We start from the raw sequence: 22,172 nt of genomic DNA, 5'->3' as shown, positions 1-22,172 counted from the left end.
GGCTGCCTCGCACTCGGCTCGCACCTTCTCCCTAAGTCTAGCTTTCCGCCTGAGGTTCTTTGTAGCCTTCTTGCCCGACTTCTTTTTCTCTTTAACCTTGGCCCATCTCCCATTGGAGGGCTCCACCCAAGGGGTCTGGGACTCCTGTTGTTGCTGCTATTGCTAATGTTGATGCTGCCGGGGGGCATGTTGAGCCCTATATGCTTGAGGCTCCCTCTTTTGTCTTTGTCAATCTTGTGGGAGGGTGGAGGGGCCCATCGCTGTCCTCGGGCGCAATCACGAGCTAGATGGTCCACATGTCAACACCATAGGGACTGTCCTAGCCCCCATCGAGGGTCTCGGGCCTCAGTGGGAAACCATATTTGGGCTTGGTATCCTATGCCATCTCGGTTACATCCATAGCGTTGTTTTTGTTACACTTGGCCCAGCATTCATCTTCAATGTGTCCTTGTTGAGAACACTTGTTGCACCATTTCTCATCTAGACCAGTTTACTTCATATACCTAGTTCCTTCAAGGCCTTCTTGAGCTTGGAAGTTAGCTTGTCCTTCTTAAACAAGGAATCTTCTTCATCCATCCCCTTGTCCTTTTTCTTCAGCTTGAGAGCTGTGTTGATCAACTACATCCACCTCAATCCCATCTCCTTCCCCTCATGCTCTCGAATTCTACTCATGCCATTGTGGGTGGATCTATTGGATTTTGACCGTCGCCATTAAAGAGGTTGCTGCTGTATAGGAAGAGTCACTTCTATTTTGTGAGTACTGAGGCAGCATTTACTACTACAAACAGTTTACCTACAAAGGATCAAGAACTCAAAAGCTCTGGAAGGGATTCTAGACTCTCAACCACCAATCTGAGTCTAAGAACCCCGTCATCTACACAACAGAGGCTGTTGTGCCTGGTGGAGCCTCTAAAACTATGCCAAAGGAGCAACCAATGGAGGGAAGGATGGCCCAGAACTCTCTCCGGAGCCCCAAGAAGCGGAGCGCCACCGGGAAGCATGGCACATGATAAGTCGTATCCATATTCTCCATGGTAAATCCATGGTACCACAAAAAAAGATAACCAGTTGATGGCCTAGGTATATGGGACTTTGCTCCATTAGTGCTAGAGTGGTATCGAGTGAGCTCAATTGAAGAAGGAAAACCCCTCTTCCATAGATGGTGACTTCCCGAATGTACATACAATCCCAAGCAAAGCTCAAAAGCTGAGCCAAAGAGCAAGGGCCTAGGACTTTGATGATCTCCGAGAGCAACCAAAGAAGCTGCCCCAAACCCAAGCGAGAATGGGACTGCAAAGGAACCCAGGGCTGGTACGAAAACTGAGCACTCCTTGTAAGGACGAAACTGCTGCTGGGTGTGCCAGCAGCTTTAAGCCTCGTACCAAGAGAGCTCATGGGGGGCTTAAAGAAGTCCCCCACTGCTCTCAAAACTGCCACGACCAAAGAAAACGAGGCGCCAGCATGCTTTCAAGCTGCCGCGCCTGTCTGGAGGGGGCCTGGACCTTCCAAGAGCCTTGGAGGCTGCTGAACGAATGCCATGCCCAGCTGGAGGGGCACTGAAGGTGCTGCAAGCAGCTCATGGTCTGGAGGCGGAAACCCTGTCAAAGGAGCGGCTGAAGGTGGAGAAGGGAGCTACCCAAACGGGGGGGGAAGCAAGAGGGAGCGAGAAGCGTACGGGCGGGAGGTACTATGATGGGAAGGAGCAGGGAGCTCACTATTTCAGCTCTCCAACTCTCCAAGAAGAGATTTGTCCTCAGTAATCTTTCATAAAATAAGCTACTCAATACCTTGGGCACGTCATTTCGGTTGATACCATCAACCAAAATGACGTGCTCAAGGTAAGTGAGTTCATGTTTTAAGAATTCATATTTGCTCTCTTTCACAAAAGGTGCTCTTTTCAAACTATCGATAGCACTATCGCCTCCACGCTCTAAAAGAGTCCTGCTGTGAATCAAGATGTCATCTAGAAACACCACAAGAAAATTTCTTAGATATGGACGAAACAAATCATTCATCATCTGTTGTCCAAATTGATCCACATCCATATATTAGGTTCAAGGCGCCTAAGGTGAAGCTAAGTGAATAGGATGGCTTCATGGTTCACCCAAGCAAGAAAGGACAACCTAAGTTAACATTACTTGCAGCCTCAGTCATCTATCTCGAAGTTTTGTGAAAAAGATAGCATTGGGTAACCTTTGGAGTAGAGCCTCAAAATATCAAGTAACCCTTGCACTTCTCGTATAAAGATTTATACTGTTGAGGCAGAAAGTATTAAGGGTTGTCAGCATGGGTGGAAAGAGAGTACGGCTAACTCTACCAAGAATTTAACAATACCAAGGGTGAAGTAGCCTACGGAATTCCATCAAAATATTTCTACCAAGAGTTGAATGAAAATGAAAAATGTGGCTTTATGCCCATTTTGGACATAATATTTTTAAATTTCAATTTTCAATTTTAAATTTGATGGATACTCTGTAGCTACTCACGTTGCAAGATTGTGAAAACTGCCAAAAGGGGGATGCAGTAAAGGGGATGAAAATTGCTTCAAAAATTTCCCACGTTGGATGCCTTCTCTGCTCCATTGAGAGAGTTCATCACAAGGATGAAGGAATGATTTACTTTCTACATGGGGAAACAACTTCACAAGAAGTGGATCAAGACGTAATACAAGAGGAAATGCAAATGCTTAAAAAGGGCCACATTGAGTCACAAAATGTAAAAGGAAAAAGTACTATACAAAAACATATTGGTAGAACAAGATTCCAATACCAATGCACTTGAACTGGAAGTCTAGAAACTTAGGCAAGGACTCATAGAGGCACCCAAGTCAAGTGCTCGATAGCTTCACATCACAGCTTGCTACTTCTCCCCACAAACATCAGAGTATACCACCATTTCTGGCACTTTATGAGGACATCTCAAGAGATGTCCAGACATTTGGAAATATTGTGGGCCGTATCAAGAGGATCCAAACGTGTCTTTTGCATCACTGCACCATATTAAAGAGAAATCACTTCCTAAAATGAGCTGAATCAGTTCAAAGTAGAGTACCTGTTCTGCACATCAGGTGGTAAACCCAAAATGCGATTCAAAAAGCGTGCCACATCATGAGTATCTGCTTCCAGAATTCTTCCAGAAGGCTTGCCAGTCTCTCTTTCAGCATCCTCACTTCGATAACCTGGCATTTGAGCCCCCAACATTTGAACAATACGAATCACCAGAAAAATTGACTCACATAAAGAGAAAAGTATTTATCGCAGCAGAGATTATTATATCAGTGATAAAAGCTCTGGTAATTGTAAGACTGTAAAAGCAGGTATAGATAAACATCCAAAATACTTAATGCATGCATCAAGCCAACAACACCAATATACTATATCATAGCTTGAAGGATTCTGTAGGCTCATTACCAACTTATCTCCAACATTAGCAGTTTCCCCCCCACCAGACCCAACAGCTGTAGTACTTCAGAACCTCCTTAATTGCAATTTCTCAATGTAGCTCTATCAGTTAAGCAATTCGAAAGAGTGGAACCACGCCAGCATAGACTTGCTCAGAGGAGACGATGTAAACCTTAAAAGATAGAACGTCTCCATGCAATCGAGACAGTGACCATTCCCCAAAAAAAACAAAAAAAACGAGCTGCAGCCAAGGCTCCCCACCGTGAACCCCTTCCTGCTCTCATAGCTTCTTCTCCCACCCCTCTGCCAGCCTCTCAGCCCCACACTTCCTTCCTCCCTCTCCCCCTCGACCTGTTTCAAATTGTAGCTGCATCTATGCATTTCGTTGCTGATCTCCCGGGCTAATTTGTGACTAGCTGCTGCTCCAAACTGCAGCCAGGAGATCCCACAAACAGACCACTCAGTTCCTTTCCTGCCTTTTAGCTGCTATGATTTTGTAAAGACCTGCTCCTTCAATGGTTCATCTACTCTCAAGTCTTGGGCCTTCTTCAGATTCAAATTCGATTTTTTTGGAGCAAGGTTCAGCTCTAACAGCCTCAATTCGCCTTCAACCTGCTGGTCCCATTTTTGCCATCAAAGATTTTCCTGGAACAGCTCCTTTTTGCAGGTAGCAGCACCTAAAGTTTTTCCTTCATCACCTTTCCCCTCTCTACCTCTCCCTAAACCTCTCCCCTCTCAGCCCCAGCCTCGCCCCCTCTCAGCCTCTCCCCTCTAGGTCCCTCTCTCAACCTCTCAGCCTCTCCCCATTCAGCCCCTCCCTCTCCCTCTCCCTCTCCTCCATCTCCCTCTCTCAGCCCCTTCCCTCCCCAAAGCTTACTTCCTCCCTCCTAGTTGCCATTCAATTCTTTCTAGCCTCTCCTAGGAAATGATGAAATTCGCATGCAAATTTGCATTGAAATAAAGGCCATTTTTCAAACCCTGCCCTGCTGTGGCGTAGGGAAGCCACAAGGGGCTGCCACCCCTTGATCCCGCATCGAAGCAGAATCAACTTAGAATTGGGGCCTCCCGGTTATGACATTATATTGGAAATACCCTTCATGTGCGCTGCAGGATTGGTCCGTGGCTAGTCCTCAAACCGAATATATCTACACAAGGGCGAGCAGGTCATGGGGGTCGACCTTCAAACTTGGAAAGCCCATCCCATGTCCGGTAACTTACTTGCAGCCACGTCAGACACTGCCCAACAGACCACTTCCGTGAACGTGTTCCAAGCCCGTAACAAAAAGGATGCAGGAGAGAACCAGGATGAACATTGGTATGCTCTGTTGCCAAAAACCCGAGTTCTCCCACAACTGGATGCACATCCTTGCAACCAAAGACATGCCTGAGAAAAGAGGAACACTAATGGCCGCTTATGATACCAAGGTGCTCAGGACTATAGTCCCCTTGAACATGATTAATATATAAGGGCACCTGAGGAGGAAACAGTAGTAAGGAAGGTTAAGTCCGATCTACATTGGCTAAGATATGTCGGTGTTGTTACCGCACACCGCGAGTTCTCTTCCTAGGCTAAAGGCCCCATTAGGATTTATAAAGGCAAAAGAAGAGCCCCCACAAAAGGCTAAGTCCCAGTGTGACCCAAAAATGCGTTTTGAGGCACCGAAACGCGAAGAAACATTTCTGCTATAAACGTTTCTACGAAACGCGACGACTAGGGCAAAACGTCTGGCACAAACAACGATGCAACGGGACATTTTTGCTTGGTTTTTTGCACCAAAGGTGCTCGGGTTTTGCTGCTGCAGCAGCTCCTTGCTTGCCTCCATAGCTCCATACTCTACCCTCCCTTGCTAAACCCCTTGCTATCCTAGCCTAGACCCTCTACTTCTAACTTTCTCCTACCTCTCCAACCTCTCCTCTAGCCCAGCTCTCCTCTATCCTCTCCAACCTCTACTTGCCTCTACAACCTCTCTCCTCTCAAACCTCTCCTCTATCCTCTTAGCTGTATGCTCTCCAAGTTTCAACCTCTCGAGTCTCTCCTCTCTGTCCCATGACCTCAAGATGTGCCATTGCAAGCACAAGGCAAGATGTGCAGCAAGATACCATTTTTATTAAGAGATATGGCACATCTGGCACAAAGAGCTCACTGTGCAAGTTTTGTGGTGACACATTGACAGGATCTGCCCCTCAAGTTCGAGCGCATTTCTTATGGGAGGGAGGCCAAGGGGTAAAGGTCCATGCCATGCCATTACAGAGCGGATCTTCTTAGCATATGAAGGTACCTCTACCAAATTTCCTGAGATTCGACGCCTCCTCCATCCTATGGTCACAGATCATATTCTTCAAGATAAGGTGTGGATTGAGCAGCAGAAGTTGGGCATTGAGGCAACCGTCACATCATCCCAATCAGATACCGGGGATGTGGAGGGTTCGAGTATCTCTCTCTTACAACAGCACGGAGGCCCATCTACATCGACATCACACGTGCATGGGAGTGTCTCTGCTCAGCGTCTACATGGCACCACTCCATCGACATCCGTGTCAGTTGGGCTGTCCACTATGCCATCAGCTCCTCCACGGCTTCCTGTAAAGAGGACACATGGTCCAACAACTGTCACTCCGAGAGTTACTCCTATATAGGCTGCTTGGGCACCATACTTGAAGCAAGAGGCTAAAATTGCAGAGGAGTAGTTCTTCTACGCTTGCAATATTCCCTTCCATGTTGCAAGGACTCCTGCCTACAAGAAGTTTTACCATGCACATGTAGCTATTGGTAGAGCAGGAGCATCACCCCTTACACCTACCAATTCTGACACTCTCTACACCATACGTCTGAAGAAGCAGGTTTGATTAATTCACAAAGACATGGAGGGACTCAAGGAAGCCTCGAGTCGGTATGGATACCATAGTTTTCGACAGATGGAGTGACACAAAGAAGAGACACATGATTGATATTTTGGTCACTTATTGTGTGGGCAGTATCTTTTTGAGGTGGTTGATGCTTCACATGCCAGCCTTCACATCACTGGAAAGTGGATATGCGGTCACATTGAGGCAGTCATCAAGGAGGTTGGTGAAGACAACGTCGTGCAAGTCATCACCAACAATGGCTCCAATTGCAGGAAATCGAGAAGTCTTCTTGAGGAGAAGTATCCCAAGATTGTATGGACTCCTTGTGCTTCACACTCCCTTGACTTGATGATGAAGGATACTAGAAAGCTGCCTTGGGTGTCTTTCATCACTTGTAAGCCACAGGCACTGGCCCTATTTAGAAGGGAGTGCAAGTGAGAGCTTGTGAGACACTCGAAGACACGCTTTGGCTATATTTTTCTGGTTCTTAGCAGGTATATAATTCTCTCTTGAAAATGTTCCTAGCTCTTAAACTTATTTGTAATTCTCTCTTGAAAATTTCTTCTTCACCAAGGGCTCACAAATGGGATTATTTTCATAGGCTGGTTAAGACCAAAGAGACCTTGTGTAACACTATGACATGCACGGTAGAGGCCAGCCGAAATGACTAGGAACATAAGCTCACTGTTGTATTATGGGTATACCACACCACATACAAGGTTGCAACTAATTGCATCCCATTTAGCCTTGTCTTCGAGATAAGGGTGGTAATGTCCATTGTATTCATAGTACCAAGTGTAAGGGTGGCAGTTCAAGAAAAAGTATCCGAAGACGCCATCCCTTAGAGGCTGATTGAACTTGATAAATTTTGATGAGACCAGGCTTAGAGCAGCATACGGCATGAAAGTTGATGACCGCAACTTTAAAAATAAGAACCTTAGCGAAAGCAACTTTAACTATTGTATAGTGTGAGAACACCAAGCAAAAACTAAAGTATCGTGGTATGGGTCCAAACCGGGTTGTAAAGATCATGCTACAGGGGACATGCCGCATTGCGACCCTTGATCGAGTTGAAATGGATGGCTTTTCAATGGGAGCCACCTTAAACACTACTATGGGCCCTTGACCCCACAATTGGAAGAGAGTCCGTAAATCCTTCAAGAATAGATAAATCAGTATTTTCTTTTGGCTTTCTATTCAAAGAGGGAACACACGAACCAATGGAGGTGCATTTTCAGGGCAACCTCTATTTGTTCTCATTGTCACGCTGTTCAAGAGTCTATTGGGAGAACCAGATGCACAGAGGCTTTGGATGGCTCCAAGGTTCACCCTTCACAGACATTGGCACCCTTCACACACATTGGCTAGTATATGGACAAATATTGTATACACCTTGATACCCATTTAAGTGAGCATGGAGGGTTTTACCCGAGGAGCTTCTGCCAAGAGGACTGTTTTACTTAGAGAGTGGAGTGGCTCCCAGTTTTTCAGTGAATCCTCTATAGAGTTGAGATGGCACTTTCAGCCTCAACCGTGGATTTTTGCTAGTCTCTTGGCTGATCACTTTATTTGCCCTTTTGGTATTTGGTTTCTTTTGCTATATCTCTACCATGAGATTTGCTCTTGGGGTTGCTTTTGCACTCCTTAGGAGCTGCCATGTGCCCTCCCTAAAGCAGATGTACTAGAGGGTTTCTTGCTGTCCCATCTCCAGTGGACGTTAATAGACTTTCTTTCTTTCTTTCTCATACTTAATAGAAGTCTTTTCCTTTGGATGCATGTGGGGGTGGATGGGGATGTGTGGGTGGGTGGGTGGGTGTCCGGGGGGGGGGGAGGGGAGGGGGGGGCCCTAGTTACGGAGTCCATCTAGAATGTTTGCATATGCAAGAGAGTGACAAACTCTGGGGGGCTTGTTACAGAGTCCATCCGGAATGTGTGCATATGCAAGAGAGCAAAAAACTCTCAAAGAGAAGGCTTTACACCTAAGAAAAATTATCCTAGTATCACATTTTGCAAGATGGTTGTTGGACTTCTATTCATGAGATGGACTACAATTTCACACACTTCATACCGATAAGGATGGGGAGCATTGTTCTCATATAGCATGCATCTGGCCGACCCTCCTATGACTCTGTTCTTTCATCTTGCATAGCTGCATGTATATAGCGTCTTTATGCAATGTTGTGTATAGAACTTATTGAACTCATCTAAGCTATATTCTACCTCTCCCCCGTTGTCACATTGTAGAGGCTCTTTATATTCTTTCCAGTTTGCTTTTCTATCGAAGCATTGAACTCTTTAAATGCATTGATAGCATTTGATCTTTAAAAATAGATTCAAGTCTTTTTGGAGTAATCATCAGTAAAGTGATGAAATATAAGGCTTTGTTCCATGATTGAACAGAGGCATAAGCCAAATAACTGAGTGTATGATCTAAATTTGTCAATGCCTAGAGCATGAAGTGGAAAAAGATTGATGGTGCTGTTGTTGCATGCTACATGATTCATAAATATCTTATGGAGGTAGATCTATAGAAGGCCTTGAACCTCTGTGCCATAATGTGCTTAAATAAGCATCTTGGGACTTGTGAGAACCTATCAAAGCTCTCTGAATAAGCACTAATGAAGAAAGTTTAAAAATTCTTCCCATCTTAGCACCTTTTGCTATGACTTTATTTGGATTGTTCTCAACTCTCAAACCATGCAACCAAAACTTGTTGAAGACTAACTCCATGTCTCTTTAGTCGTTCAACCAACTGAAACAAGGTTTTGTGTCATAGTTGGGACAATAAGAGTATTTCCTATCCCTTGTGTTATTGCCTTTATAACTATATAGAGGAATATCGCCAATTCCTACTATGTCCTTTGGGGTATTATCACACATAATTGCATTCTCCTTTGCATTTTTGTTCGGATGCACCTTGAAACCATTCTTCCCTAGAATCAAGCCACCAAATATTGTCATCATTGTCCAAGTGCATTGGACTTACTACATTTGAATGATGAGAAATAAGGACTTGATGTTGACCTATGCCTTGGGACTCATTTTTTTTTTCCAAGAAAAAGACTTCTATTAGGTAAGAAAAGGCGGAATTCATGATGTATTCCGCCTTGACATCATGAATACATTCATGATGTACAAGCTCAAAGCGGAATACATCATGAAATCATGAGGATAAATAAAAAACCCCCTCAGAGTGAGGTGGAAAACAACCAAGGCTGAGGCTGAAAGTGCCATCTCAACCCTGTAGTAGTTTCAGAGAAGAAAGGAGAATCCTTCCATTCCCTGAAGAAAGAAGCCCTCCTAGTTGAGGCTGCACGGGAGTCCCCCTGCACACCCGTCCATACGGCCATCAAAGTATGTACGATGTCTGTCCAGATACTAGCCAATGTGTGCGAGGGATGAACCTGAGTACCGTCCAAAGCCTCTGTGCATCTGGCTCTCCAGATATGCCAGGATGCTATGCTCGCTAGAATCTCCCAAGAAGTATCCACAGAGGCATGTACAGCTGTAAAAGGAAGGTGTGGTACCACATCCAACGAACAGGACTCAATCTGATGACGTCGAACCGAAATGGCTCGAGAGGAGTCAACTCCCTCATAGAAAACCTGAGGTCCTGTAAGAGAAAGCCACTTGGGACTCATTTTGATATTCACCATTGCCAAATTTGGCATTTTGCCTTCCATTTTGATAAATTTGTCTCTCTACCTTTCCATGCATTCGAGTTCCCAACTGCTATACCACACTAATTACCATTGCCGGTTCTCTTTGGAGCACTAAATTGATGACCCCCTCTATTGAAATTAGCTTTGTTTCTAGGATTCCATCTCTGACTCTAATTAGAGGGAAGGTGCTGAAATGTGGAAGATGGTGTTGCTTGATAATTTTGCAAATGTCTCCTATGACTATGTATATAGTCACCTTTGTCTTGACGGTTCTTTCTTGTAATTATTTTTGCCTCTATTGGAGTTCCCTCTTTGGAAATTCATGCATTTAGTAGGAATACTTGTTCATGATTCTATGAATATATGGTGGAGCTTCTCCTCATTTTCTCTTGCATAGGAATGTTAAACATGGCCGCAAAAGATAGTGAGCAGCTCTAGTAACCATAGTTGTCACAAACTACCTGTAATCCTTGCCTAGATGATTCAATGCAATTTGAAAAAGTCATTCTCATAATTTCCTATCCAATGGATGCCAATTGATCTACAAGCTCTTTAAGACGGACTAAGTAATTTGTACATGTGTCGGACTATAACTCTTTGCCATTATTGAGTTGATTTTCAAGCATGATTTTTTGGACATGTTCTAAGAATTGAATCTATTCTCCAATGCATGCATTCACACCAAATGTATGTTCTCTAATCCTTGGAATCATGGCATCCTTGACAAGAGATTAATTGCTAAATGAGCTTGTTCATCATAATGCTCTAGTAACCATAGTTGTCACAAACTACTTGTAATCCTGGCCTAGATGATTCAATGCAATTCTCATAATTTCCTATCCAATGGATGACAATTGATTTGCAAGCTCTTTAAGACGGACTAAGTAGTATGTACATGTCTCGAACTGTAACTCCTTGCCATTATTGAGTTGATTTTCAAGCATGATGTTTTGGAGATGTTCTAAGAATTGAATCTATTCTCCAATGCATGCATGCACACCAAATGTTTGTTCTCTAATCCTTGGAATCATGGCATCCTTGACAAGAGATTAAGTGCTAAATGAGCTTGTTCATCATAATGTGCTCATTGTTCATTGAGCTCTTTAGTTTCATCAGCTGTCAAGGCTGTTGTTAACTTGTTTAGGAGGTTTGAGTCTTTTCTATGATTTGGTGACAATGTTTCATAGTTTTTTCAATTGGAAATTTTCCATGTTCTTGTTGTTCATTGAGCTCTTTAGTTTCATCAACTGTCAAGGATGTTGTTAACTTGTGCAGAAGGTTTGAGTCTTTTCTATGATTTGGTGACAATGTTCCATAGTTTTTTCAATTGGAAATTTTCACAAGCTTGAACTTCCAGTATTTTGGGCATCAAAAAGAAGCAAACAAGTTTGAACACCCCCTTGCCACTTTGACTAAAAGGTCCCCATGGCTAGGATATCCAAAGTGGTTTCTGCGTTGGATTTTGTGGAGTTCAGCAAGTTGACGTTTGGAGATGATAGCCTAAATAACATTTAGTCTTAGTCAATGTATAAACAATAAAGCCACAAAGTATTGATTTGTAATGTTTTAAAATAAAACATAGTAGAAAAAGATGGCATGGCATTCATGTGCATGTCAATGTGCAGCATATCAAAGTTGAAACATAAAGAGTTTGAAATTCCATCCCTATGTTCAATAGACTAAGTCACAAGAACACGCCAACACCACATATGTTGGAATAATCAACTGCGTTGCCCCTACAGCACATCTGCCGTACAATAGTACAGACAGATTCGCATGTACAGTTGACGTACCTGCTAACCGTATAGCTTCGTGTCCAGCTCGCCAGTACGGTGGCCGTACAACTACGTACCAGCTACATGCCCTACTGATGCAAGTCGTTCATTCCGTAATGGTACGCGTCGTACAGTGCCAGTGCCGCCAACGTTGTACACAGTTTACGGACTGTCCGTACTGTTCATATACGTACATCGTATAGCCAACTCATCCGTACTAGGTACCTCGCTGTACAGGTCTACTTGCACCAACCAACAGCTGTTGGAATTATCGCCATAATTCATCGCAATGACCAATGTATGGTCAATAAGTGAGTTAGGAGCACTTTTCCCTCATTAGAGACTTTTCCCCCTAGCCACAAGTAGGATCCCTAACTACGGTTAGTGGATAGGATAAGGTATTGTCACTTAGACAAAACCTTCTCCTTTGTATGTTCTTTCTATCTCTTATTCAGTACGTTTTGTGTGGCTTGCTCTCCATCTCTTGATTTCCTTCATTTGGTATCAGAGCACAGCTCCTGGACCTGCTCCTACTTCTGTCCATCTCCTGCTCCAGCCAGGAAAGCAACTCAGCATAGCGTGTGTGCTGCTCCGTCAACCTGCTCATCCGTACAATAGTACGGAGTCGTATTGTTTGCCGTCCATACACAACCCATGCGCATTTCGTCCGTATATGTCCATACACACCCCGCGCTCTCCATCTGTACAAGCCTGTTCGTACAAGTCCTGCACATCTCCGTCCGTCCAAGCCTATCAGTCAGTACGATGTACGACGACTGAACTGCTATGCACCGTACAGGTCGGTTTGGCCGTACACAGTACAATACTGCATATCCGTACCAACGCCATCAAAACCATATAGCAATATGTACCCTGACCATACATTCCGTACAGTACGGGCTGTCATATTGTTCTTGCCCGTACATCGTACAGCTAGCTTGCTTGTACTAGTACCTCGCCGTACAAGTGTACTTGCAACAGCCCACATCTGCTCATTTTGTAGGTTCTGTGGTGCACATGTCTTCTTTGCACGAGGATTCAAGAAAATTTGGGGAATTTTCCATGAAAAAGACTTCTATTAAGTAAGAACAAAAACCCGCGAGAGCAAGCTCAAAGCGGAATACATCATGAAATCATGAGGATAATAAAAAACCCCCTCAGAGTGAGGTGGAAAGAAGCCAAGGCTGAGGCTGAAAGTGCCATCTCAACCCTGTAGTAGATTCAGAGAAGAAAGGAGAATCCTTCCATTCCCTGAGGAAAGAAGCCCTCCTAGCTGAGGCTGCGCGGGAGTCCCCCTGCATACCCGTCCAAACGGCCATCAGAGTGTGTACGATGTCTGTCCAGATACTAGCCAATGTGTGCGAGGGATGAACCTGAGTACCCTCCATAGCCTCTGTGCATCTGGCTCTCCAGAAATGCCAGGCTGCTATGCTCGCTAGAATCTCCCAAGAAGTATCCACAGAGGCATGTACAGCTGTAAAAGGACGGTGTGGTACCACATCCAACGAACAGAACTCAACCCGATGACGTCGAACCGAAATGGCCCGAGAGGAGTCAACTCCCTCATAGAAAACCTGGCTATGGGCTGATCTGTACAAAGAGGAAACACCTCTGATCCAAACATCAGTGAATCCAAAGCGAAGAAGGGTGCCCTCCAAAAAACTCCAATCTACTCTGTCATAAGCTTTTTCAAAATCCAATAGTAGAATGGCAAGATTCTGGCCACTCTGCATGGCCCACTCTGAAGCTTCCCAGAAAGAAAAAATGTTATCAAAAATACTTCTGCCATGCACAAAACCCGTCTGAGTGTCATGAATAAGATCAGGGAGAAGTGGCTGCAAACGGAGGCTGATAGCCTTGGCCAGAATCTTGTAACAAGTCCCCAGAAGTGTAATAGGCCTCCACTGGGACAATAAATTTCTGCTACCTCCTTTTGGGATAAGGTGGATGAGACCCTCTGTAAGCGACCCAGGCATCTCGCCAGAGTCCCAAATGGCCTGCAAGGCTGAAGTAATATAGTCCCCAATCATATCCCAAACTGCAATGAAAAAAGGCGGGGTGAGGCCATCTAAACCTGGGCACTTGCCCTTGTGAAGGGCTGAAAGTGCAGTCCTGAACTCTGTGTTGGTGAAAGGTGCGTCGAGTAGAACATGCATATCCGGATTCACCAACACAGGGATACTCTGCCAAATAGCCTGTCTAGCATCCTCTCTATCGTGTGTCTCAGGATCAGCAGTAAGAAGGGTGGCATAGAAATCTGAAGCTGTGTAAGACGTCATCAGGCTCTGTCTGTAAAACCGCATGTGAGTCAATAAGCTGGGATACACTCTCTCTACTATGTCTAGGGCCAAGAGTAGAGAAAAAGTGTTTATTGACTCTACCACCCATCTGAATCCAGAAGGACTCCCGTGCATGAAAGGCATACTCTGCTCTCTGATCAAGCAATAACTACAGATGAGCCCTTGCTGCAGCAAGGCGCTCCTGAATCCAAGCATCTGAAGGCCGTTTCTACTCTTCCCTCTGCAAAGCTGCCAACTGCTGGCGAACACCAATCTCACGTCTGAGAATATCTCGTCTCCTGGTACAAGCAACTGAGCAGTAAAAGTCGCTAATACCAGAAAGGGCAGCGGCTACATGTGATGGATGTGGCTGCCCACCCTGGACATGAGCAAACCATATCTATAGGGCTGCCTCTGTAAGGTCCTCCTCTGTGTAAAAGGCATATGGAATCCTGACGCTGGTAGACCGGCCTCTCAAGTGAGGCTCCAAGATAGCCAGCACAACAGGGAAGTGATCTGAAGTGGAAACCCCCGCAGCAATGCATACTGATCCACCTCTATCTAGTGCCCAGTCATCTACATAAAATCTGTCAATGCGTGCATGAATAGGCATCTGTTGCCTCCTGTTCGACCAAGAGAACAGGAGGGACTGTGGCTGAATAAGAAAGGCATCATCACACCAAGTATCTCTGCCACAGAAATGGAAAAGGAAGGCATCCCAAACTGCTCTCTCCAAAGAGTGAAGTCCGCCTTCTCTACCCCTTTTTTGTCTGACGGTAACTCGACCATGTTAAAGTCACCTCCAATCACCCATGAATCCACAATGGGGGCCCAGGAGAGCAAAGTCTTCCACATAAGGACACGTTCCCCTCTAATGTTAGAGGCATATAGGTTAAGGAAGCCAACCTTACGTCCTCCAATCAAAAGAATAATCCACTGAGCTCTAGAGGGGATAATGACTCCGTGCCCAACAACTAAGGGGAAAACCGACTGCGAAACTGAAATAGAAGTGCCTCCCCTGGTGCCCAAGGCAGGCGACCAAAAAGTATGGCCAGAAAGCAACTTGCCTGACTTGGCACAATCTCTATAATCCAGCTTGTGCTCTTGAATAAATAATATATCAATGGAACCCCCAGTAACACCTGGATGAAGCTGATCCCGGATCAGCTGTCTACGACGGCGATGTGGGACGCCACCTAGGCCCTGTATGTTCCAACTAATAATCCTCATCGACGGGAGGATGTAGAGTGGAACACCTTACCCGACCTAGTGGCGGAAACAAACCCCTCAACAGGGGAAGACCTCCTGCTCGAGGAGGGAGGGATGGAACCAAGTGGTGGAAAATCAACACGGGAAAGAATCCTGGCACCTGAAGAAGAAGCCCTGTCAATAGGAAACCTAACCACTAGCTCCCCAAAAGTAGCAGGCACAAACTCCTCCTCTGGGAAATCTGAACTCTCTGCCAAGGCTGAAAACGAGTTCCTGTGGAGCAAGCCAGACACCGGAGTGCGAAGGATCCCTTGTGAGGGAAGAGGATCAAAAGTGTAAGCTATCCCCTTCCCCCTATCCAAGGGAGGAAGTGAGGAATGCTCTCTATCATGTGTCTGCCCAGCCGCGGAGATCTCTCCTGCCTCAAAAGGAGCATCTGGCACTGCTGGATCTAAGGAAGAAGCTGCAACTGGGGAGGAGGTCGAAGCTTCAGCGTCTCGGACTGTGCAGGGTGAGACAGGAGGGACAGCTCGAGGTGAAGCAGAGTCTACTAAGGTACCCTCGTGAACTGAAGGAGGGACCTGCACACGTACTGGAATCCATTGTAGAGCGTCGCGTGTGCCTGAGGGAGGTGGGGGTCGAGGAGCAGGTGAAGGACCTGTACCATCCCCCTGTCGAGGCCGAGGAATAGGTGCTGGACCTGTACCACCACCTAACTGAGGAGGACCGCCAAGCGAAGGACGAGGAGCAGAAGCTGGACCTGTACCACCCCTCTGTCGAGGTCGAGGGGCAAGTGCAGGGTCTAATCCACCCCCCTGTCCCCCCTGTCGATGTCCTGGGACGGTAGCTGTACCAGAGGGCTTCTTGGGCCTTTTCTTCTTCCTGGGGCAATCCCTGGCAAAGTGTCCCGAGGTCCTGCAAATCCTGCACTGGTCCTGCCTGCCTGAAATCTCCACTCTCTGGCGAAAAAAGAAACCATCCGGGCGCTGGATCATAACGTGATCCATCTTGAGGTTAGAATCCTTGCAAAGGACCCTAACTCTAGGAACCCCATCAGCCTTGGTTGCCTCTGCTGCAGTCAATGGCAACCCAGGAAGGGGTGGGATCTCAGCAACTGCGCCAAAATGCTCCCCAATAACAGAAAGAAGTCGATGGTAAACCTGGGGAAGCCCGGGAAACTGATGAAGAGCGAGAAGATTTTCTTATCTGCCTCTACTGGGTCGAAACCAATGTGAAAGGCTTCAAAGAAAATCTTCCTGTGTCCCAGGAGTAAAAACTCAGCCTTGAGCACAGTGCTCGCAGCCTCTGGAGTGTCAAAAACAACCTAGAAAAAACCTCGTCCCAGAAGACGGACATCTAACAATCGTGGAGTGAGGTCTAGGGGGAGAGCCGCAAGCATCCAGTCTCTGGCTTGGGATCTGGAGGGGTGAGACCCGAAGATGCGTGCTAACAACGTGGTAGAGCATTCAATCTCTACATCCTTCTTGAGCTGCTGCAACTCGTCTTTAGAGAAAGTGATAGTTTTCACGGCCAGTGGAGGTGGAGTAGGATTGGCTGACGGGGTATCCATCGCCAATCAAGGTGGGGAGGCCGACTCTAACAAAATAAATGCTCCTTCCGTTCCAAATAAGCTGCGGGAGAAAAGGGGGGAGAAGGAGGGGAAAGGAGGCCAGGAGGAAGCAGGGGGCAAGGGGAGGAGGAGAGGGGTTGAGGGGGGAAACGGGCAGGCTGAGAGGGAGGGAGGGGGCACTGGAGGGGAGGGCTGAGAGGGAGTGGAGAAGAAGGAGAGGGAGAGGGAGAGGAAGGAGAGAAGGGAAGGGGAGGAGAGGGGGGGGGGGAGGGGGCGGAGAAGCAGGGAAGAGGCGGGGGGGAGCAGGCTGAGAGGTAGGGAGAGGGCTGAGAGGAAGAGAGGGGGCGGGAGAGCAGGCAGGGAGGGGGCGGAACAGCAGGGAGGGGGCGGAACAGCAGGGGGGAGGGGGCGGAAGCAGGGAGAAGGGGCGGAACAGCAGGGGGGAGGGGGCGGAAGCAGGGAGAGGGGGCGGAACAGGGAGAGGGTGCGGAACAGCAGGGGGGAGGGGACGAGGGACAGGCAGGGGGAGGGGGCGGAGCAGCAGGAGGGGGGAGGGGGCGGAGCAGCAGGGAGGGGGCGAGGGACAGGCTGAGGGGAGAAGGGAGGGACGGGCTGAGGGAGGGGGAGCAGCAGGGGAACGGGGAGGAGCAGCAGCTCCTCTTCGTCCTCTACAGTCTGAGATGTGTATTCTGTATGGTCCACAGTACTGAAATGACATGATTCGCCCCAATTTCAACCCAATCTACCCACAAAATTTGGGGCTTTTGGTTTTGCCTTGCAATTGTCTCCAAATTTGCAGCTTTCCATTAATGTGCACTCTTTTGGATGCAATTTCCCTGATAAATTTGGGGCTTTTGGCATTCGGATGCAATTTGACAATGTTCTATCTGTTTGGGACTGTTGCAGGCACTTTTGGACTTAGTTTGAGTGAAATTGCCCCAATTTCAACCCAATCTACCCACAAAATTTGGGGCTTTTGGTTTTGCCTTGCAATTGTCTCCAAATTTGCAGCTTTCCATTAATGTGCACTCTTTTGGATGCAATTTCCCTGATAAATTTGGGGCTTTTGGCATTCGGATGCAATTTGACAATGTTCTATCTGTTTGGGACTGTTGCAGGCACTTTTGGACTTAGTTTGAGTGAAATTGCAGACATTGGACATTTTGGGTGCATTTTGAGCCTTTGATTGGCTTTGACAATAAGTTGCCTTTGTTGACAGGTTTTTTGGCAATTTTGGGTTGTGCATTGGAAATCCGAAGGGATATTCCTATCACATTTGCTAAATTTTGTTTTCTTTGGCAATTATGTCCCAGAACAATCCCAATGAAATGTTTGGCGTCCTCACACAGGAGGATAAGTTGGATGGTACCAATTTCTAGTTGCCAAACATTTGTGGGATTATGTCGATGGGGATGAGACACGGCCAAAGAATGTGGTTGCACCTACCACTCCTCAACAAGGTAGAGGAAGGGGTAGAGGACAAGCTCAAGGTGCAGGTTAAGTGCTAGGTGCAGTAGCTGCTGCAGTGGTGCCTCCCACACAGGAATAGAAAAGGTGGGATTCACGTGATGCACAACCACTTATAGTAATCTCTCTTTCTGTCAAAAGGTTTCTTATTCCGCACATTCGGTCATGCAAAACCTCAAAGGCAGCTTGGGATGTTATGGAGAGTATGTTTTCAGCCCACAATGATGCCAGGGTCTCTATCTTGAAGAGAGAGTTGACTCGTACTCATATGGATGAGGGTGACTCTATGTCTGAGCACCTCACTAAACTTCAGGATTTGCGAGACCAATTGTTGAATATTGATGAGATCATTCCAAATTCACAGATGGTTACTACCACTTTGAATATTCTTCTTGAGTCTTATCTTGGTTTTCACACCTCATTGAACCTGTCTTTGAGGGGGGGGTGGCCATCCTCTCACCTTTTATGAGTTGATAGAGATTTTTTGCACGAAGAACAAACCAAGAAGAACATGGCTTCACAGGCTGGTGAGCATGCCATGCTTTCAAAATTCAAGCCCAAAGGTAAGGGGCAGCATAAGTAGCATGCAAATCAGCCTACACATCAGCATAAAACTGATCCTGGACAGGCGTCTCACAAGGCTAAGAGTAATGCAGAGAAGCCCAAAAGAAAGGGCATTTGTCGTTATTGTAAGAAGCCGGGTCACTACATAGGAGAATGCAGAAAAGAATTGCCAAGGAAAAGAAAAAGGATTCAAGTATGGCTGTCACAGATTCAGCTCCTCAAGCACATGATGGTGATGCTTCAGCCAACTTAGTGGAAGAAGACTATGCCTTTTTTACTTGCATTTCTGATTTTCAGATGGCTGCTCCGGAAATTACAGCCACATCTGAGGATGACACTTATGCTTTTCTGACTTGCAGTTATGATCCTTCTAAGGATTCATGCACTTTCAATGTCAATGAGACATTGAATAATTGGTACTTTGATAATGGTGCCACCAAACATATCACTTCCAGGAAGTGTTTGTTTGATTCTCTGCATCCATCACCCGCTGGAAAAAGTATTGGTGAGATTGTACTTACAGCCACAGATGGCACAAATTTCAGAATTCATGATGTGCTTTATGTACCTGGAATCAAGAAGATTTTGCTTTCAGTGTCCTCTCTCAATAAAAGAGGAATTCTGGTTCTCTTTGAAGATGACAAGTGTGCAGTTCGAGATAGAGAAGATGATTATGCCTTGAGGGCCTTGAGGCTATATGGCATGCTGTTTCGTGGTCTTTTTTAGCTTGATGTTTTTTAGAAAAGACTAGATGATGCACATGCAATTTCTTCTCCCACTGTTGCTATGCAGAATACAGAATTATGGCATGCTAAATATGGGCATATGAGTTATGACCGTATCTAGAAAAAGCATTCTATGGTTGATGCTTTGCCTCCCTTGGAGTCACCTCACCCTCATGCTTGTGAAGGGTGGATGCTTGGAAAGATGCACAGATTTCCCTTCAAGAAGGATGATGCAGTACGAGCAGTTTGAAAATTACAGCTCATTCATAGTGATGTCTGTGGTCCCATGAGGACTCCTGCATTGGGTGGTTATCTCTATTATGTCACATTCATTGATGACTACTCAAACTACACTTGGGTCTATGGTTAAAAGAAAAAATCAGATGTGTTTAAGTGTTATCGACACTTTGTGGCAGAGGTTGAAAATGAAACACGACTCACAGTTCAGATTCTACGCACAGATAGAGGAGGCAATATATGTCTCAGGAATTTGAGGCCTTTTTTTTTTTTTTTTGCAAAAAAGAGACTTCTATTAAGTAAGAAAGAAACTCGCTACAACAAGCTCTGTGCGGAAATACAACATGCTGAGCATGTAATAAAAAACACCTCAGAAGAATGAGGCAGAAACAAACCAACGCTGAGGCTGAAATGTTGAAAATGGGGAGAGGGTCAGAGACAAGATATGAGGCACGAACTGATGTTGATAGATTGATAGATGGTATATTCACAGCAAGTACACAGCCTCTTTTATAGGCTGGGCAAGCCTTATCTTCCCACACAGACACCTCATAGATGAGGTCACACACAAGAGAATCTAGATCCTATAATCTAGGGGAGGAATCACACCTACCACATGAGGTGGCATAAGTGGCCTCAAGACTCTTCACACTCACACAACTATAGGACACTCCTAGGACTCTAGGACCACACACACTAGGACCACACATACTAGGACTCCGATTCCAACAAACCCCCCTTCGGAGCTAGGGTGGGAAATTATGACATCATCCAAACTGTGCATCCCAGGCAATCTCAGAGGCTAACAGCTGAGCATAATTCAGAGGTTGAACCAAGCACTCTCATGGCTTAGGTGTCAACGTGATCAGAGACTCAAATCTGAGCATGGATGCATGACCAACTCATAGGTCTAGGGAGTACACCAACATCCTGGAACTCGGCCAGGCCTGATAAAGGAAAGACACAACAACCCCCCCTGTCTCCTAACTGGGTACATGGAAATAAGTGGAGTCTTTTATAGGACAAGGCACACAAAATGACAAATTATTACATCATTTTAGGGGGACTACCCAAGGCAGAGTACCTAACACACATGAGGAATATAGAAAATATATATTCATTTTATGCATAGCAAGGGCGGAGAACCCGCATAAGTCCGAAGTAGCTGCTTGCTCAAGAGTGTGCACATTCCCCCGTATCGATGAAGTGTCGATGAAGCGCATAACGGGAATGCCCGGAAGATATGTCGATGTCGGCCATGGGAGCAGCTACATGGGACAATCAGCCCATGACTCTCAAAGTGACAGAGTGAGAGTCACCAAATGTCGGAGAAGAATCTCAAGTTTGAGCAATTAGGCCCAAGGAGGGGGGCAAAATTCCCAAATGAATGTACCAAATGGTGATGAAATTACATGAATTTGGCAAAAAGAAGCTTCAATTATGCCAAAGGAAGACACAAAACAGAAAAGCCCTAAATTTTAGGGTTAGGGTTGCTGCAAAATTAGGGTTTGCAGAAAATTGGGGCTTTTCTAAATTTCTGACAGAAGAGTTCTCGTTCAACAGTTGGGAACCCTCACATCATGAAAACACCCAAAAAATTCGAGAAGTTGAGCATAAATTGTAAAGGGGCGAAAATTAGGGTTTCGGGCAGGAAATGGGTCACGAACAGGGCCTGAGGCAGTCAAAATGACGACTGAATTGCTGCGAGCTTCAACTTAGAGCAGGGTTCAAGTCGGTCTGAATAGAGATAGAGCAGGGCTGCTACTGCATCAAGGCATCCTCAAGAGACAGGGAGGCAGCAAGGAATCAATGAGCCGAATCATGGACAACAGATCGTGAACAGCAAATGGCAGGATACGCCCTGTCCAAGTACTAGGAAGAATCGGCATACATATCCTCTTGTGGATGCAGATTCGGTGAGGAAACAAGTAGTTGCAGCATCAAGAGAGGTGAACCACGTAGGCAGAATAGTGTCATACTGAGCTGATGCTAAAGAGCAGTCGATGATGAGGCTTGGGTAGGAGCTCATGTGGAACTAGAGTGGCCCAGCGGAGGAGAGAGGTAGCGGGTAGGATTACGAAGGATGCGTGAGCAGATTGCGAGGGAGGCATGAGCAAACTGCGAGGGAGGACGGGCAGAATGACGCAGCATCAGGGAAGATAGCGGGCATTCTCCTCCACGCGGCATTGCTCCGTCAGGCTTTCGCCCATTGCGGAAGATTTCCCACTGCTGCCTCCCGTAGGAGTCTGGGCCGTGTCTCAATCCCAGTGTGGCTGATCATCCTCTCAGACCAGCTACTCATCGTCGCCTTGGTAAGCCGTTGCCTCACCAACTAGCTAATCAGACGCAAGCCCCTCTTTGGGCGGATTCGGAACGGCCTGCTGGTCAGCAACGTAGACATGGCGACGTGTGGTAATGTTATCACACAGACATGGC

General features: G+C 46.2%; 1 protein-coding gene across 2 annotated transcripts in view; it reads right to left on the bottom strand.

The window, feature by feature from the left end:
- EMB1135 (RING/FYVE/PHD zinc finger superfamily protein) overlaps nt 1-22,172 on the bottom strand; it is a 182,471-nt gene that overhangs the window by 41,274 nt on the left and 119,025 nt on the right. For both annotated transcript variants that reach the window (XM_087374238.1, XM_087374244.1), the window contains exon 24: nt 3,052-3,178. In XM_087374238.1, coding sequence (XP_087230364.1) covers nt 3,052-3,178 — 127 coding nt within the window. The remainder of the gene's footprint in view (nt 1-3,051; nt 3,179-22,172) is intronic.

This window comes from Dipteris shenzhenensis, chromosome 1 (assembly GCF_047967505.1).
Source record: "Dipteris shenzhenensis isolate YYH24624 ecotype China chromosome 1, Dip_SZ_1.0, whole genome shotgun sequence".
NCBI classification, from domain to species: Eukaryota; Viridiplantae; Streptophyta; class Polypodiopsida; order Gleicheniales; family Dipteridaceae; genus Dipteris; species Dipteris shenzhenensis.
This window is presented reverse-complemented; position numbering and strand designations above follow the sequence as displayed.